Source organism: Zeus faber, assembly GCF_960531495.2.
Source record: "Zeus faber genome assembly, chromosome: 2".
In the NCBI taxonomy this organism is placed as follows: Eukaryota; Metazoa; Chordata; class Actinopteri; order Zeiformes; family Zeidae; genus Zeus; species Zeus faber.
The window spans coordinates 34,829,319-34,848,953 of record NC_137189.1 but is presented as its reverse complement, the minus strand read 5'-3'; the positions used below and the strand labels follow the sequence as shown (position 1 = coordinate 34,848,953).

The following is a 19,635-nucleotide window of genomic DNA, read 5'->3' as shown; positions in this document are numbered from 1 at the left end:
TCCTAGAATTCCATTTGAAACTGTTTTTATCGTCATTTTTTTTTGTGATTCTTCATCCATGTGGACAATTTACTGACCACAACTAACTAATGTTGCTTTTATCAAGCAGCCAGGCAATGGAAACAACATACAGAGGACGCAAATATGCATGACGCAAATACACCAAATGGCTCTTTTGTAATAAGTGCTGGCTGAATAAAGTATGAAATATATATATATATATATATATATATATATATATATATATATATATATATATATATATATATATATATATATATATATATATATATATATATATATATATATATTACACAATCTCACGGATTGCCACTAAAATCAGGAATTTTGCACAAATGAACCTTTTCCCCCCTCATACTGACATCTGATTACTTGGGCTGCTAAAATAATTACATTTTTTACCAGACATAGCGTGGGTGACTGTAATGGAGTGGGCTTTTCCAATAATTACATTTACGATTTTTTTCGGAAACCAAAGGAAAATGTTAAAATGATACCCAGGTTGAAGTGTCTTTAGCTTGCTACATTTGCAGGATGTGCACTGCATTCATCACTGTCCTAACACCAGGGGCATTTAGAAACACAGTTTAAATAAAATACATAGAAAAATAATGGCAAATTAAACATTCAAAAAAGTTTTCCCAGATTTTTTTTAAATTTGTTTTTTTATTAAGTTTTTTAGAAAAATAGGTATAACCATGATTTCTAGATCTCTTGATGAGTCAGGTGCGGTAGCTTGAATATTACAATACATGTCACACACACACAGGTTGATTGAGACCTTTTATAGTTTGTCAAGTGCAGTCTCCATGCAAATACATGAGCGGTGTTTGGTGTAAGGTACGCTACAAAACTAGAATGACTAATTTGTTTGTTTTTCTCTTCCTATCATGCAGTTATACCCTTTATGTTAAAAACGGATCGATACCATTTACATGTCTTGACTGTAGAAAAGCTTGTTAGGTCGCTGCATTTGATGTGTTCCAGGTTTTATATGCTATTGGTAAAGGCTAGCGCAGGCTAATGAAGCTAAGGCTATCGAAGGCAGAGCGTCTCGCTCAATCTGCAACGTGAGTACTTTTTCTCTTGGCCAGGACCGTCCGTCTTTTATTTATCCCCCCCCCCCCCCCCCCCCCCCCCTTTACAAAAATTGTATCTCAAGAATATAATGGAAGACATTAAACATGCACCCTCTGGAGAAAACTCAGCCAAAAAAAAAACCAACATATCCCTTTGGGCTTATTCCATAGTTTCTCAAAGTTGTGAAATATTTGAGGCTGTCACCTCCAGGTGCGGTGCACTCAGACTCCATGACCATGCTTACATGAAGTTGATATACGATGCAGTTGGTTACATGGTAAGTTAAGCGTTTTGTTTTCATGTCAAAATCTACACTACGCTAAATATACAACTACTTAAATCATGACTCTTTAAAACCGTTCTTTCCACTTGAAACTCTTAGCGAATGGAAACTTTTTTTTTTTTTTTTTTTTTTTTTGGTGAGAAAACCAAAGAAGAGCTTGGGCTCTCCAGGCATAGGATTCTTAAAAGACCATACCGGTGTTTAATTGAAGCTATAAATGATCTCTTGGTCCCACTACTAACTAAGTAACTTAATTTTGATGTATTTCTGAATTCCATGTAAAAGTTGTGACGCTGCCGCCGATTCGAATGGAATTAAGAAATACAAAATACTGTGAAAATGAGTAACTTCGACAAATTTGATGTAGTCATAAGCGGAGATACTTACCATTTGAAATTGTGACTTAGATCTAGATGTGATATCGTGAAATGTCAACAATGTGGTGAGAAACTGACCTTAAGGTCCTTTCAGTTTGTAAGTCTGAAAATATAGATATTACATGTAAATATTAAATTGTTAAAAAAAACTTTGGATCAGAGGAAAATGGTCAGGGGGTTTATTTGACACCGGTATGGTCCTTTAACACTTATGCATTTGAACATTAAATTTTGCAAGCAATTGGTTCAAAAAATGCAAAACCTCACTCTACCTCTGGTCGTATACATTTTTTTTCATTATTAATGTCGCTGTGTGTTATTGCTTTTATAGACTTGCAGAAAGTTTTTTTTTTTTGTTTTTTTGTTTTTTTTGTTTTTTTGTGCTATGGGGTGGTCACAAAAAACCTCTGATCCATTATTACACTAATATTAGACATTAGTATTATCTTGTGTTCAAAAATTAAAACAGAACAAGAGCAAACTCTTATTCTGTTGGAGGCCTTAGCTATCTTTTAGATTTACAGTTGTGTCAGTGCGGGGCGCTACCTGCAGGCACACGGAATGATAGAGAATGGCATGACCCGCTGTCGCCTGGTTAGCGACAGCTAATACATACATGTTGCATGGGGTGGTTGTACGGGGTACGATCGGTGGGACAAGCCATTGCACCTGTAAAGACCAAATTTGTTGTAGGTACGATGCTGGACTCCCAGCAGTGCAGTGGCACACTCGAGGATATAGCAAGGACGGTGACCACAGATATCGGGCTTCTAGCTCAAACCGTAGGAGTCGAGACTTAAGATAATATCAAACCAAGCGACTACCGGTGACGGGAGCACGTTCTTAAAATGTGGACATTTTATCTGGGTCCTCGGGTGTATACTCGGCATTAGACGTCTCCGATGGAGAAAATGCGATCATGCGCCAATCTGTTTCAATGGCCTCAGAAACCTAAAGCTACCCTGTCAAGTTAGGCTAAGTAGGGTAAGTCTTAACGACGGAAAGAATCTGTATCAGTCCGCCCCCACTTCAAAGTTGCGTGTGGCGCAGGGTCGTTTTTTTTTCAAGTACCTTCCATTCCTCTGACGTGCAAAGAGTTCTATAAAAGAAGTCTTGTCAGCTACAGCATGCCAAGACCCGCACCTGATTGCAGTCTGCGAAAGATGCAACAGAACGAAAATAAATAACTTAACTTAAAACGTCCACGTCTTTTTTAAGAAAGAGCACATCAGGTGCTTGGTGAGGCTGGCAGTGTTCTATTTAAAATATATACACAGTAAATGAGAACTATTATACACAAGGTCAATAATATAGTGTATAAATACCTCTGTATAAATTGACTTTGTACATTTAGAGTGGGCGCTCGGAAGGGCTGCGAGAAAAAGTTCTGGAAAGGAATGGAAGAAAAGTCTACGTTGTTAGTTTTGTCCTTTGCATATTCAGTCTCTTTCTTAGACCCTGAGTCAAACTTGAGAGTAGGCCTCCAGTCAACGTCAAAGGTGTGTGTGTGTGTGTGTGTGTGTGTGTGTGTGTGTGTGTGTGTGTGTGTGTGTGTGTGTGTGTGTGTGTGTGTGTGTGTGTGTGTGTGTGTGTGTGTGTGTGTGTGTGTGTGTGTGTGGGGTGTTTTGGAAAGGCCTACATCCCTGGAAGCCCCGGGTCAGACGCCGGCCTATGGAGTCCCAGCGTTCCCGTGTTGCTAGGCGGGACGTCGGGCAGCGAGGCTTGTCGGGCCGATGGGAACAGGGGTCTGGACGGCTGTTGTCGTTGCTCTGGAGAGTCCATGATGTTTTGTTTGCGTCTCTGTTCCGCCTCCACGTCACCGTCCAACAGTCTGGCAAGGCTCCCGTCTGGAAGAGTCTCTGTGTGCAGGAGGTCCGGAGACGATTCTTTGGATCGGTTTTGTGGCTTTTCGGGGTCTAGGCTCTGAGAGAGAGAGAGAGAGAGAGAGAGGCTGTTATGATACAACTTTAAAGGATAGGTTTGTTTTTCAACCCAGTCAAAAGGTTGGTTCCCCTCATTTATAACACTAAGGGGGCTTTCACACCTCCCCTGTTGGGTCACTTTAAATCGAACCAAGTGATGTCGCCGCTGATCGGATCAATTTTCCCTCGGAAAAACCGCTGTCCAACAGATGTACGACCACATGTCATTTGTTTACAAAGGACTGTGAGAACACTTACAGGACCTAATGAAAGATGCAACTTGCTCTTGAATCGGACCAAATCTAGCAAACTATACTGTAGATGTGGAAGCCGCCTTAACAACACTTTATTATCGAGTAACTTACCACTGTGGCGCAGCTTCTCACTGTGCTTCAATGCAGTTCAATGGGACAAACGTTTTAGACTGAGAAAAATGATATCTCCTCTTCAAAAATGTTCCCAATATAGGCCCACGTGCCTTAGTTTGTACAGTATTTAACACATGTTTTGAGTGACAATAATATCACATTGTATTTTAAAGTGGCAAGAGACAACTTTTCACTGTGCAACCCACATTCATTTCATAATGATAAGATAAGAAAAAAAGTTGTCTGTTGCACCTTTTAAAACAATCCTAAGCGATTGCAGCAGCACATTCAGAGCGTGACGTTGGCCCCGGAAGGAAGTGACGCAACTTCCCGTTTCTGGTGTCTTTCATAAGCACGGATGTAGCCAAAAGAGTCAAAACCCTGGAAAATGCACGGGTTGCGACCACTTCTTCGTATGCTGGCCACTTTCACACAAAAACGGTATTTTCCGGGATTAATATAAATTGTTTGATTGTTAATGGAAACATTTAGGGTACAGAGCCAAAACAACAGAAAACCTGTCATTACTTATGTATGTGCTATTGACCCCAAAGGTAACTTTCGGGGTCATCCATACTGCTCGGTGGAAGTAATGGATCTGTTTTTAGCGATGGCAACTTGGGTTTGGAATTGTATCTGCAGTGAAACCATGGTGTCAGTTCATCCTTAAGTTTAACCAGACAGTTGGAGACAAACATGCAGTTGTAGACTTTTTGGGAACACTCAACTCTACATGTTAAACAGCCAGACGAGCCAGGACACATTCTAATGCTCGAGCTGATATTTGGGGCCCGGGTCGCACCGACAAGGATTCACTTTCTTTGGTGAATTTCCCAGTGGTCTACTCTTCTACTTTACTGTACATTGCTTTTTTTTTTTTTCCTTGTTCACTTTATTCCATTGTTCTTTTGTCACTGTAAAGGTATATATTTCATGTTTATTGTTAGGTCTAGTGTACATGGCACCTTTATTTTATTAACTACCTATCGTGTCCTCTATTTTGGGACAATATTTTTCACCAGGTCTTCATTAGCGGCACATACGCCACATCGTTGCCAAGCACAAACAATCCAGATCCACTTGTAATCCTCTGGTTGATGTGATGTATTAAGCCTGGCAGTAGCCTTCAAATCCAGGTTTAAATTTACATTAAAAACTGAATTAATTCATCTTGGATTTACTAATGTTAGATTCAATTTAAGTGGTGCAACATCATCTTAGTTTAGTTTTAATTTTAGATTAATCTAGTTTAAATTGCTAATCTAAGATTAAGCATCAAGCAATGCAACATAGCTCAGACTTGTTTAAAATTTGTGTTAATCCATTTCAAACCACGATTTACTAAACTATGATCACCTGTAATCTTAGATTATTTTAATCCTTGTTTGCGCAACCAACAAGGCTTCAATTTTAAACTAGTTTATCTATTAATCCTGTTTCACCAAACTCTACACCTAGTTTAGTAGAGTTTCATTTTAATCTTTCCTTACTTATTTTACTTAATTTTACTAATCTAAGATCAAACTGAAGCGGTGCAACACACCTCAGACTGGTTATAAACTCGGGTTTACTGAACTATTAAATAAATGAATTGAACACATGTTAGTGCGGCTGTAATGTCCAGAAGAGTGGAGTTTAGCAGGGAAGCCTGGTGAAGGATGCCAGGTAGAGGTACCTGGGGGTGGGGCGGTGCCGGGGTCAGGCTCAGCTCTGTCTGGAGGGCGGAGACAGGCTGTACCATGATGGCCGGGCTCTGGTACTGAGGGCTGGAGGTGACGGTGCTGTAGGCCGGGGGTCCGGCGACGGTCTGCCTCTGGAGAAGCTGCAGGATGGCCTGGATGTCGGCAGTCATCTGGGACTCCAGCCTGGAGGGGACAGTGGCAGCCATGTTGAACTGGACCAAAATAACGCAGCTTTTTATTGAAATAATGATATAATATCTTTACCAGGTTTAATTGAGGCCTTGGACATACATTATGTACAGACGTGAACAAATTTGTTGGTACCCCCACAATTTTCTCTGCAATAACTTGAAACTCACAAAAGTAATTGGCATCCATCATTGTTTATTCCATATTTAAAGAAATCAGACTTTGCTTTTGATTTTTTTGATGCAACAGTATATTTTACAAAATAAAACAAATGAGAAAGACATGGACAAAAATGATGGCACCCATAACCTAATATTTTGTTGCACAACCTTTAGAGGCAATCACTGTAATCAAGCGATTTCTTTGGCTCTCAATGAGACTTCTGCACCTGTCAACAGGTCGTTTGGCCCACTCTTCATGAGCAAACTGCTCCAGCTGTCTCAGGTTTGAAGGGTGCCTTTTCCAGACTGCACGTTTCAGCCCTGTCCACAGATGTTCGATGGGATTCTGATCAGGTCTCATAGAAGAATAGTCCAATGTTTTGTTCTTATCCATTCTGGGTGCTTTTAGCCATGTGTTTTGGGTCATGATCCTGTTGGAGGACCCATAACCTGCGACTGAGACAGAGCTTTCTGACACTGGGCAGTACGTTTTGCTCCAGAATGCCTTGATAGTCTTGAGATTTCATTTTGCCCTGCACAGAATCAAGGCACCCTTGTGCCAGACGCAGCAAAGCAGCCCCAAAACATAACCGAGCCTCCTCCATGTTTCACAGTAGGTATGGTGTTCTTTTCTATGAAAGCTTAATTTTCGTCTGTGAACATAAAGCTGATGTGACTTGCCCAAAAGCTCCAGTTTTGACTCATCTGTCCAAAGGACATTCTCCCAGGAGCATTGTGGCTTGTCAATATGCATTTTAGCAAATTCCAGTCTGGCTTTTTAATGTTTTTCTTTCAAAAGTGGAGTCCTACTGGGTCTTCTTCCATGGAGCCCACTGTCACTCAAAAAGCGACGGTTGGTGCGATCAGACGCTGATGTACCTTGACCTTGGAGTTCAGCTTGTACCTCTTTGGAAGTTGTCCTCGGCTCTTTTTCTACCATTCGCACCTCCCTTCTGTTCAATCTGGGGTCGATTTTCCTCTTGCGGCCGTGTCCAGGGAGATGGCTACAGTCCCATGGACCTTAAACCTCTTAATAATATTTGCAACTATAGTCACAGGAACATCAGGCTATTTGGAGATGGTCTTATAGCCTTTACCTTCAACATGCTTGTCTATAATTTTCTTTCTGATCTCCTCAGACAACTCTCTCCTTTGCTTTCTCTGGTCCATGTTCAGTGTGGTGCACACGATGATACCAAACAGCAGTGACTACTTTTCTCCATTTAAATAGGCTGAATGACTGATTATAAGATTGACGACATATGTGATACTAATAAAAGAAAACAGTTAGTTTGCAATATCTCTATATTTATTACAATTATTTATAATCTTTTCTAAGGGGTACCAACAAATCTGTCCAGTCCATTTTAGAATATAACTGATCTCTTTAGAAATAATTGATCTTTTTTCACAGTTTCTTTGCTTTACTCTATGACATACCAAATGCCTGCAGGTATACATGAGAAAATTGCTTTTAATTTCATCACTTTTCAGGAGGAATGAAGCATTGTTTCAGTGAGCTGTAAGGATACCAACAAATTTGTCCACATCTGTATGTTAGGCTTATGTTGGTTTTTCAACCCCTTCAGCTCTTATGACGTTTTATTCAATTTGGTCGTTTGTCCATAGAAATCACAAAACAACCACCTTTGTTCTTCCTTCCTCTAATTCTAAGAATGTTGCAGCCATTTTATTTAAATATCTGTTGATGCATTTTACTGTCAAAACACATGATTGGTTTCTGACTACTCTACACCCTTTTCTGCCTTTTAAAAACAAAAGTGAAATAAATTGTGACATCAGATTACATAGTCACGATGACTGCACTGTATAGATGCCACACACTGAAATTAAAAAGTGCTGTATATTGTGGGGCCTTATAAATCAGAATTTCAACATTATTTCTTGAAATTAAAATGTCACTACTCAGAATTGTGCTTTTAAATCTTGTTTTTTGCAAATTAAAACTAAAAAAAACACATTTTCTCCATGACAAACATTAGTTTAAAGAGGTTCTGTTAGTTAATCTTAACTTTATCATGTCTAACATTTTATAAGGTCATAATAATTCTTATTATATGACCTAATACATCTTTTAAATGCTCTAAGTCCTAGACCATGTACAGGATGTGGTCTAGCACTAAATATAACTTCATCTTTACGGTTCCAGTCTATCCCCCCCGCCTCATGCACAGTGAAACACCTGCTTCAGCCTCTAGAGGGCGCTGCACACCATGATGCCCCAGTGACAGCTCCCAGTAAAAGCCGCTTAGTGTTCAGTTCATAAGAGCTGTCGGCCTAACGACGGCTATTTTAACATCAATTGACAACATTATCTCGTTCCAAGCTCCCCTCCTGTATTAAAGGTAAGCTACGCAGTCCCACGTTAAAGATTTAAGGCTAATAATAATAATCCATTGTCATTTCTGACGGTAAAACCCTCCATGTTTCATCAGTATAAATGACGGCTTCTGAGGACGTTTACAACACGACATTAAAATTTTAAAACATTGAAACCACCCAGCCTGTCAAAACTCGTTATTCACATTTTCCAGACCCCCTGGAATCGAAATATGTGAAATAAAACGTTGCATTTAAATCCCATTATCTTAGGCCTGTGCTTTAACCAATGAATAATTTAAGTAATTTTATGATTTATTTTTTTCGCCCTAGACACCGTGCTTATGCCACTATTAGTTTTCTATTACGGTACAATGGACTTTTCCCCCTACATTTATTGCCGTTGCCCGCAGCAACATATCGAAACACTTTGCACCTCACGCAGCAGCTTGCATCACCTCCACCTCCACCCCTTTCCAAAAACAATCAGTGCTCCGGTGCCCATGTTGGCCGCCCGGGGCCCCGTCACCCAGCAGACCTGCACAACAAGCGCAAGAAATGAGGAGAAGGGAAAAAAAAAAAAAAACGAGTGCGGGGAGCGAAGTGTACTGCCAGTACACAGGATGTGGGGGAAGCCGAGCATGCTAGGTAGCATCTAAACACGTTATTTTCAAAGTTCTCAATGTTTTGAAGTCTTGAAGTTTCCTTTTGTCATTTAATTGTTTCTATCACACTGGCGGCCTTAGACGATTATATTTGTTATTTCTATTTCCTTCATCGGAATATTTTTGTCAGGCTGAGGATTGGTGCCTTTCTTATTTTTTTTATTATTTGAATGATTGTAATTATCTAATTACATTTTAATACTTTTTTTTTTTTTTTTTTGCATTTATAATAATAAATACAAACATTTTTAAATCAAAATGTCATTAAATAACTTCCACTCCTTTGTCACACCGCCGCACCCGGTCGGGTGACGTCAAGATTTTTCAGTGACGTGCACCTCGTAGCGCGCAAGCTATTAATAGACCACCTCTGTCTGTCTACACCCCCACCACCGCCCCCCCCCTGCCCCCCCAATGTGTACACTGTGTACACTGTCTGTGCACGAGCCAAGAATCACATGCGCGGCGCAGCGTGTCGCCGGTCCAATTAAAGTCGGGGTCCGGCAAGGTGAGCCAGGCCGCTCATCCTCTCATAAAACTTAAAGGTTAGAATGTCGGAATGAGCAGCGACTGAAGAAAAGATCAAAAAGTGAGGAAGGAGGGAGGGGACGTACCAAGGGAGATTTCATTAAAATAAAACGAACTAAACCTTACGACGAAGGGACTCGTGATTCACTCCAAATAGAAAAAAAATAAATATGCTTGTATAGTTTCATTCAGTTCAAAGAAAGATTGATTTTCAATTTTACCCAATTTCTGGAATCACTGTACTGACTTTAGTGGTGGTCAAACTTTCTCAACCAAGTTCCATCCCTCCATCCCTCCATCCTCTCCCATCATGGCTCTCAGATATAGATTTCCAAAAAATACATCATATACATGATGTATTTGTTATATATCTATAACAAAGAAATGATTACAAAGTTAAATGCAAGTCAATTTCAGTCTTGCACCCAATGTCAACGCAAATTGACTTCCTCACTTGTGCAAAAAAAAAAAAAAAAAAATTTTTGTGTAATAAATATAAAATCTGGGAATAAAGTATTCGGGTTCATTTGGATTACATTGTACTGGTTGACGGTTATCTGGATAACCAAGAAAATACTAATTAAACGTTTAAAGTTAAACACTTTTCACGTGACGTCTGCCGCACCGCCTGGGGCGCTCTACAGACCACTGGATTTCCTGCTTTCGTCAGCATGTCTGCTTAGTTTTATGCATCAATAAATTATATTTAATGATACGATGGTTGACAGATTAATGATACGATTGTTGACGGATACAGAAGCCGAACTGACCCCCAGGCTCGTTGCTGGGTGTTACAGCTTCGTGATTAATAAGGTCTCGGGATTGATTTCTGGAAATATCAATGAAGCAATTTCTAATGTCTATAAGGCTGCATGTCGTCTTAAATTGTTGAACATTTGGTTATCCATGAAAAGAATTCTGTGACAGCATAAGCATATCATGACACGATGAAACCCACATGATCCTGTTCTGAAAGCGTCAGTACCAAACCTCATTATTAAATGGGGGAACAAATTAGCGATTAAATGGAGGGGGCCACGGAAATCCCAAGCGTACGAAGGAACCGACGTTACAGAATTGACTCGAGTATTGATTTCAATGGAGGGATTTGGTGTCGCGTGGCATGTGTGATTACCATCATAAAGCTTCAGCACTCTGAAAGGTCCCGGACTTCAGGGATCACTGTCCTGCTGAAGTGGAGCTTCCAGGTTCAGGGGGAAAAGTCCTGCCCAACCATCTGGACTTCCTAACTAGCGACGACAAATGCCGTGGGCACGCCACACAACTTTCTGTCTTGTGATCGGAAATCTTGCAGCCTTGTGGTTTCACACTACATGACCGATCGGTGACAGGGGGACAGATATTCCACCGGGAGGTGTCCCCCACGAGTCTGTCAGGTCTCCAAACGACGCTTTGTCACAAACACGTGCACGAGAAGTGACACGATACCATGCGCGGGACAGGATTGTTCCTTTTTTTATTATATTCTTTATCACTGTAAAGAAAAGTCATAAAAGCAGAATTTAAATGAGAAATATATTACAAACCTCGGGAAGGAAAGTAAAAAAGGTAAGTTGTGTGTTTCTTCTCCCGTCTCTCCTTCTCAACTCTCCCCCCCCTGTCACCCTATGTTTACTCTCGTTGGCTGTAGCTCGCTGTGTCACTTGATCCCGACGCGACAATATATCAAACCCGCTTGATATACTCAAGCCGACCCGACTTGATCTCGACACGACCGGCTAAACCTGCTTGACGTCTCGCTGGCGTCGGTGAGTGCTCACTGAGCGCTCGGATCGCATCGTGAGCAGTTCACGCCAGGCGCCCGTCGCTCACGGGAGCGCGCTATGATTTTCCTCCGCTCTGGGGCTTTGCTCTGCAATCTCCAAAATCCCGTCGGCGAGCGGAAAATCAGCCCAGAATCACGTTGTCCGAGCTCTGCATAATGGACTAAATCACTGGATGGGTGGAGCAAAAACATGGCTGGAGTGACTCTCTCAACAGTACATTGCTGTACTGTTACATGGACCAGAGACCTTGCTCCTCCATGAACTAAATCAGAGCGTGGGTGGAGCAAAAGCATGGCTGGCCCGTAAATTGTCCACCGCCACCATAACGTTACATGAACCAGAGGTCTTGCTTCCCCACCGGTCCACCCGTCCACCACTCACCTGTTGAGATGCTCCTGCAGCAGGTCCAGCCGCTGCTCCACCTCTCCGTAGGTGAGGTCCGTGTCGCTGTCCTCTTCCGCGGCTGCCGGGACCTGGCCCTGGGCCGGCGCCTCCCCAGCCTCGCCGGGACGCTGGCATACCCAGTCCTCGCCACCGCAGGGATCTGAAAGGGTAACACAAACACCAAATTACAAATGGAAGGTTCTCAGAGCAGTCAGTGCCTTCGGGGTCAAACAACTCCAGGGTATTTGCAGAGTCATCGTCCTAATGACTCTCCTCTCCAGGCGGTGGGGATCGGCTTAAGAACCTCATGAGTCTTAACCCAACGGCTGGTCGGTCCATAGCCACAACCTCAGCCCCGTTGGGTTTTCCCAACCAGGCGGAGGAAGAGTGATCGACCACCGGAGGGCAACTTGCCATATTTCCTGCGCTGCTGATTATGGGAATCAATATCACTCTGCGCTGCTACGCCGGCGAAAATCCTCTTAGCGGCACAATGGCCAAATTATAGGATATTGCCGTCAGATCAACACGCAGTAGTGACACAGTTTCCCCCCGTCTCTGGCAGTCCCCGCCAGACTTTCTCCGAGAACGCGTGGGCTAAACACAAAGCACTTTACTGTACAGTGGCAACCAGACTTTGCGAGTGAGTCTTCTTAATCTTGGCTTGGAAACCTTGATGCCGTTGTGCTGCAGGTTCGGAGCCCTTAGGCCTATGTCCTGACCGGAGTCAACATAGAATTAACAGGATTGTGAATCTAAAAGGTCTTTACATCAAATGTCAAAGCGTTTGACTGTTTTGTTGTTCTGGCTGCCCAGTCAAAGCTCGACAGCTAAAGTATAGATTCTCAACCTTTTTCACATCACGGACCCTCCATTTTAATAAAATGTAGTCTCATTTTGGCTGGGGACCCCCTGGAGCTCTGGATGGACCTCTTGATGGCTTCCCCCAGACCCCACGTTGAGAACCACTGCTCTGTAAAGTGCTGTCATGAAGAAGTTGCTTCACATACTAATCTCGGAGGGGCTGTTTGACTTGTGCAATTCCTAATTCATTAAAACCAAATTACAATTGATGTATACATCAATTCTGAAATGTGATTATTGGACAAATTGGACTTTTACACTCATCACGTACAGTAATGTGGGAAAAAAATGTGTTTTCCTAATGTTTTCCTTTAAATCTATTATTTGGTCACGGCCTGTGATCAAACCGGGTGACCCCTATTTGCCAAATTTAATCCTCTTAACTTATTACAGAGCGGGTTTTTAGGTTTCATTATAATGACACAAAATCCTGATTTGGATTTTTAATAGGTGTGACACTCCACTTCTGGGATGGGGAAGGGGGTGTCTGGATTTTTTTTTCCTTTCCCTAAATTCACTTCGAAGCCAATTACTTTCTTCTGGAGTGAAACTTTGTAGGACGCTTGTGTCACTCGTGGGATTTGTGATCGCCGAGAGTCAACATTTACAGAAAATGTCATGTCCATTTACATGAGGCAGAGAACAGAACTATAATTGGCTTCAAACGGTGACGAGGCATTCTCTCTCTCTCTCTCTCTTTCTTCCTTTTTAATTCCAATCGTGTCATCTTCATTAATCATTTTTTTGTGTTTGAGATTTGGACTGAAGTAAATTTGTTTTTGCTCCGAGTGGGTCGAAGGCGAACAAACTATCTTTTTGAGGAGACTTTTATTCTACTCTCTTTCCTCCCTGAATCAAAAAGAACTCAACTTGTCACAGGCAAAAATAACTAAAAGCTGACCAAAAAAGCGGAAGCAGGATGCGGTTATTTTTGGGAGCCGACGCCTCTCACCTTTGTAGGCTTGGCCCTGGCCATGGCTCTGGGCTCCGTCCCCGGCCGGGGCGTCTGCCGGCCCCAGGCCCGGGGGTGTGTGGTCTCGGACCACCGAGGGGTATCCCAGTACGCCGGCGCACAGGGGCCTCTGCTCCTCCTCCCCGTCCTCCTCTTCATCCTCCCCCTCGTCCGCCGAGTCCCTCTCCCTCCTCCCACCTCCTCCTTCCCCGGCTGCCGTGGACTGGAAGAGCTGCCGCTCCCGCTGGGTTCCGCAGTATGAGGCTGTCGGCTCCTTGTTTTGGACGCCTGGTGGGAGGAAGGAGATTCAGGATGGATGTTTTTGGGAGGAACACTGACTTGTGTTGTTGTGAGGCTTCCCTTTTCGTGGGGAAGAGGGGAGCGGGGGAGATGCACAAAGCAGCATTGTCATAAAGCCTCATTGCCTTTTGAAAACAGTTGTGGGACTGTTTGGCTTTGGGGCTCACGGGAAAGGGGTACCACCTGGTCTTTTCTGTGTTCAAACACTTGGTCAACACTTGGTGGTATTTATCCGGCCGTCCAATCAACAATCAATGCTTTACGTAATCTTACAATGTGTTCTTTTGTCCAAAAAGACTAAAATAGGTATATTATAACAAGTACAGTGGTACTTCGACGTACGAGTTTAATTCGTTGCGTGACAAGAGATCGTAATTCAATCTGCTCGTATAGCAAATCAATTTTCCCCATTGAAATTAATTGAAATGCCATTAATCCGTTCCAGCCCCCAAAAAACCACCCCAATTTAATTTTTGTTATGTGTTTTTAAATAAGAAAAATGTATTTATAGATCACAAATATTGTATAAAAACATAATAAAACATAAAAGAGAATGTAAAGAAATAAACTGGTTTTATAAAGTGTAAAAGTGTGTATAAAGTAAGTAAGTAAAGTAAGTGTATAAACCTTGGAGATCAGACGACTCGGACTAACGGAAGATGCTGGCGGAGCTGGAGGGTGGAGGAGATAAGCCGAGGAGGTTGGAGGAGTTTGATTCGTTTCGTGCCTTTTCGGTCGCTTTCGTTTGTTGCTCCACCTTACTGCTGAACTTAATTGCTGCAATTTATTTTTCCCTTAACTTAAAAAAATCGCCAGCTCCATCACACGCACGCCTCGCTCATGTTCTACGACTTCATGCTTCAATTCAATCGACATCATCCGCTTCTTCTTCTCAGCACTTACTTTCTTCGGACCCAAGGTTAGGTTTTTATTTATTTTTTGGCAAAATAATTGCACAAAACGCACAAAACGCGAGCGCAAAACACAAAAGAGATGCTTCCACGCCCAGGTCACCACGTGAAGTGAAGGAGGGAGACGCGGGATGCTGGACGCTGGCCGGATTCGCACCTGAAGCTCGCTCCTCCTAACTCACATTTTTGCTCGCAAATCAATACAGAAAACTGACGGAACGACGGCTCGTAACTCGGAAAACTCGTATATTAGTGCGCTCGTAAATCAAGGTACCACTGTATATATAAGTATAATATTTGTTGTAGGTCAAACAAAGTGTATATCACAGTCATAGCCACATAAACATTGTCTAGGAATAAATAGCATTGTAGTTATTAATACATTGGGGGAGTTATTTCTACATTTGCAGTTATTGTTACATTGGAAGAGTTATTATAACATTAGTAGTTATTGTAACATTGGTAGAGTTATTACTATACAGGTACTCCTCCTCACTTAACGACCAAGTTCCTTTCCTACAACCAGGTGGTTAGGCAAATTGATCGATAAGCGAGGACCCGTGTTATTTGACGGTAAGGGGGCGTGGCCATTGTGAACGCTAGTGTAGTGAATACTGACAGACTGCGAGAACGAGACTGAGAACGGTGATGAGATGTATACAGTCTATATAGTATATAGAGTGTGTATAGTGTACAGTATATAGTATATAAAGGGTGATGCGTGATGAGATGCTTGACGCTGAGACGCCGCGGAATCGTACACAGCGCACAATACAGACAGGTCACAGCTGGTCCTAAGTCTGAACAGTCGTTCAACAGGTAGGTCATTAAGTGAGGAGTATCTGTATTAGTAGTTATTGTTATATAGAGTTATTACTTCATAAGTAATCATTGTTACATTAGTAGAGTTTTTACTCCATTGTCACATTGGTTAAGTTATTACAACATTAGTAGTTATTGTTACATTGGAAGAGTTATGACGACATTACTGTAACATTGATGGAGTTATTACTACATTAGTAGTTCTTGTTACTAGTTGAGTTATTAGTAGAAAGAAATAAATATAGAGAGATGTTGTTTTCCACCTGGTACACGCGGTATATGTACAGATGTTATTGTATATATGTCTGCAAACTGTCAGACAGATACACAGTATACACTGCAAAATTTCCTATTTTGTTTGAATTGTTGATACAGAGGTTTATCGTTCATTGTTTATTTCATAATAAACGATATCAAATTATAATTTTAATGCTTATGTGATCCATCACATAAATAGATGGATAGATGGATATCCATCTATCTATGTGTGGGTGAAGAATTCCAACTGCAGTAAATGGATAATATCTGCACCTACTGGGTGTGGGCAGAACGCTAGTGTATTGTTAACTATGTCGCCTGTCTTCTCTTGTTTTGCATGGATGGATACTGTGGTATTGTATCCTGAGAGCTTGTAACCATGGCGATCAATTTGATTTGCCTGAATCGATGCCAAACCGCTCTATGCGTGTGCGCGTTTCTCAAATCTCTCCGCTCTCAGAAATCCCATTACAGGCTCTCCAGCTCTCACAGAAAGTTCTGTGGGTCTGAAGCCGCCCTGTGGGTAGCTCTGCCTTCCCAAGAAAATCTCAAATTCAATGGTTTTTTTTTCAAGCAATGCATCGGATCCGCTGCATTTCCCCCCCCCCCCCGTGTATTCCGGGAACTAGCGCGGTGACTTGAATCGATTGTTGTTGATTGTTTGAAAACACATTTTGAAATGTTTGCCTTTTTATAAAGCCTTAACTTTGTTTGTTTTTCTGTGCATTTTCAAGACTTGGGATTTTATTCATGTGTTTCCTTTGTCTTACGCCCAATCTGTTAAAATGTTCTATTCCATCTGACTGCTTGTGAAGCGTGCTGTATAAATGAAGACGTAACAAGCGGTAACCTATGTGCAGGGGTAGTACATGCAGTTCCTAACCACTTACAACCTACGATGGCTGTCAGTTTTGAAAGTAAGGTTCATATCTTTTTTGAGTAACAGTACTCCCACTTGAGTATCGTTTCACTGAACAGACGCCGAATCCCCACAAAAAAGGAAACGTAATAAAGCTTTTGTCTGTCAATTCACATTCATCATATTTATGTTAACATTGCACGTTGCACTTCTGTTCCTCGCGTTTTATCTTCCATATCTTCTAAATGTAACTATTTATTTCAATGAATAATGAATCCAGTAAATTTGATAAATTAACATAATATTTAAATGTGATTTTTAAAGAGTATTCTAAAAACCTCCATTTTTGTGGACGTCTTGTTTATACTTTTTACCTGCCACTTCAATCCTTGAATAATTTCCATTGGCTTGATGGTGTGAAGGTCATTGCTTGTACAACACTGACCGCGCTGTTCAGCCTTCATAGACTTTGAAACATGGATAATAAACAAATAAATGCTATTTCCTGCAATTCGAGAAGCCGTACCACCTCAGCGCTTCTTACAGGACGGGATGTTATGGGATTGACTCGTGTCCCTTTCTGACCTCACCTGTGGACGATTTCCTCTTGTAGGAAACTCGTCGTCGACATTGTTCGTCCTCGCCGTCTGAGTCGCAGGTTTGTGAGTAACTGGTCTAAGATAAGATAAGATCAGATAAAACGTTATTAATTCCCGTGGGGAAATTCAAGTGTCACAGGGGCAAAGTCTGCAAGGAGGAGAGAACAAGAAGTACTCAGAGATTTTACCAAAATAAAAGTACAAACATCCCATGAAAACCTACCCTAGTAAAAGAAGAAGTACAGCATTGACAAGGCCATACTACCTGAATAAAATCATTAATCCAGTCATTGTGCCCCTGCATGAACAACACAGGCCTAAGTTCATCTTCATGGACGACAATGCTCCAGCTCATGGAGGTGGCATCATTAGGGAACGGCTGCTGGAGACTGGGGCACCTCAAATGGAGTGGCCTGCACTTTCTCCAGACCTGAATCCCAGAGAAAACCTATGGGATCAGCTGAGTCGCCGTGTAGAGGCTCGTAACTCTGTACCCCAGAACCTCAATGACCTGAGGGCCGCCCTTCATGAAGAGCGGGGGGCCAGGCCTCAGCAGACAACAAGTCGACTTGTGAACAGCATGAGACGTCCTTGTCAAGCTGTAATTGATGCTCAAGGGCACATGACAAGTTATTGAGACATTGACATTTTTTGTTGTGGTATACCCACCACTGTTGTTGGCTTTTGGTTTCAATAAATTGTTTGTGATGAGGAAATCACCATTGCATGCTTCTACTTAAATGCCCTACTTTCATGATATAATATCACTGTCGCGTGAACTTTTTACATTTTCCATAAATAAGCCAAATATCCCTAACTTTTTGTGAGTAGTGCATATCCAAATATAAATCCTAATTAAAAAAAAAAAAGAAAAGTAATACAAACGTGGTAGAAATGTGGTAGAGTAAGAAAAGTATAGATATTTGGTTGAAATGGAGTGGAGTGAAATGTCTCAAAAGGAACATACTTAAATAACTACAAATAATTTAAAAATGTACTTCAGAACGACAACAAGGACAAGGTACTTTTACCACTCAAAGTTACTTTCCACCACTGGCTAATGGAAGAGCAAATCATAAAGACATGCGCTAATGCAGATTTTCTTCAATTGCACCCAATTAATCCTGATTCCAGCCCTGGATAATATCCTAAAATCCACCACACCCATCGTTCCTGACTAATACAATTTTCTTTTCCTCATCTGCAATTAAATACTCGGACGGGAAGTAAAATGTTTTAGAAGCGCCCATCGCTCCTTCACTCTTCCGATTTGAAAGGCCCATTGGAGCACTTAAGAGATTTAAGAGATTCTCTCAAATTAGATGACCATGTCAAAGCAGAGATTACACACAAGCAACGTCCTTTAATGCTTCCTGTGAGGGGGAAACGTCACTATCTTTAAATAGCCACCGCAGCACAGGAAATCCTCCAAATAAAAATATAAAAAAATACTATGATCCAGAGTTTTTCAACCTGAGGGTCCAGGCCCCATGTGGGGGTCGCGGGACTGACATATTATGGGTATATTTTTATTGAACAAATTTAGGTTTGAAATATTTAAAACCTACTACAGCAATTTCATTTGGCGCTCCCTCCATGCTCTATGATGTAATAAAAAATACTATACTCAAATTTATGTCTATTATAAAGCATTAACGGTTGCCTCGGGCAACCAGATTCCGGTCGTCAACCATCTCATGTTGTCTGGTTGCCAGACATCAACCACTTTTCATACAGTATGTTAAAAAAAACAAGCACGATATACCTTGCTGTATGTTTAGAAATTGAAGATTTTACCTTAATTTTTAAACATTTCTAGGGACCTTTCTGATGTTTATAGATCAAGATTGAGTTAAATAGGTTTGATCCTAATTTCTATATAATCCATGCTCTATGTCAAGCGCATTCAACCAGTGAGGTCCACGTATTAATGCTGACTGGCTGGAAAAAAAAAGAAATGTGTAATTTTATCTCGAAATGAATTTTTTTCTTTTAATCATTTTTTGTAAATTGATGAAGATAAATTGAAGAATATGAAGCTGGTTTCACATTCCTTCATTTGTCAGGCACCTAAGTCGGTAAAATGCTGAAAATCTGGCCTCCAACAGAATGCAGTTCAATACCCTGCACTATAATAAAAATGAATAATAATAATGTAATAAAAAGATGAAATGTGGAATATCAGGCCTCAAGCTCAGCCAATAATTCATATTTAAGGCCAATAACCAAGTTATTGGCCTTAAATGTGAATTATAACACATAAAACACAGACCCTGGAGACAC

At 41.4% G+C, this 19,635-nt stretch overlaps 1 protein-coding gene across 1 annotated transcript in view; it reads right to left on the bottom strand.

Annotated features, from left to right (window-relative positions):
• Positions 1-3,396: 3,396 nt before the first annotated feature.
• Positions 3,397-19,635, bottom strand: part of LOC307247776 (voltage-gated inwardly rectifying potassium channel KCNH7-like) — a gene marked incomplete at both ends in the record, with an annotated part of 112,709 nt that continues 96,470 nt past the window's right edge. The window contains 5 exons of the mRNA XM_080023898.1: positions 3,397-3,684; positions 5,727-5,916; positions 11,785-11,947; positions 13,604-13,891; positions 17,344-17,428. Of these exons, the coding sequence (XP_079880024.1) occupies positions 3,397-3,684; positions 5,727-5,916; positions 11,785-11,947; positions 13,604-13,891; positions 17,344-17,428 (1,014 nt within the window). The remainder of the gene's footprint in view (positions 3,685-5,726; positions 5,917-11,784; positions 11,948-13,603; positions 13,892-17,343; positions 17,429-19,635) is intronic.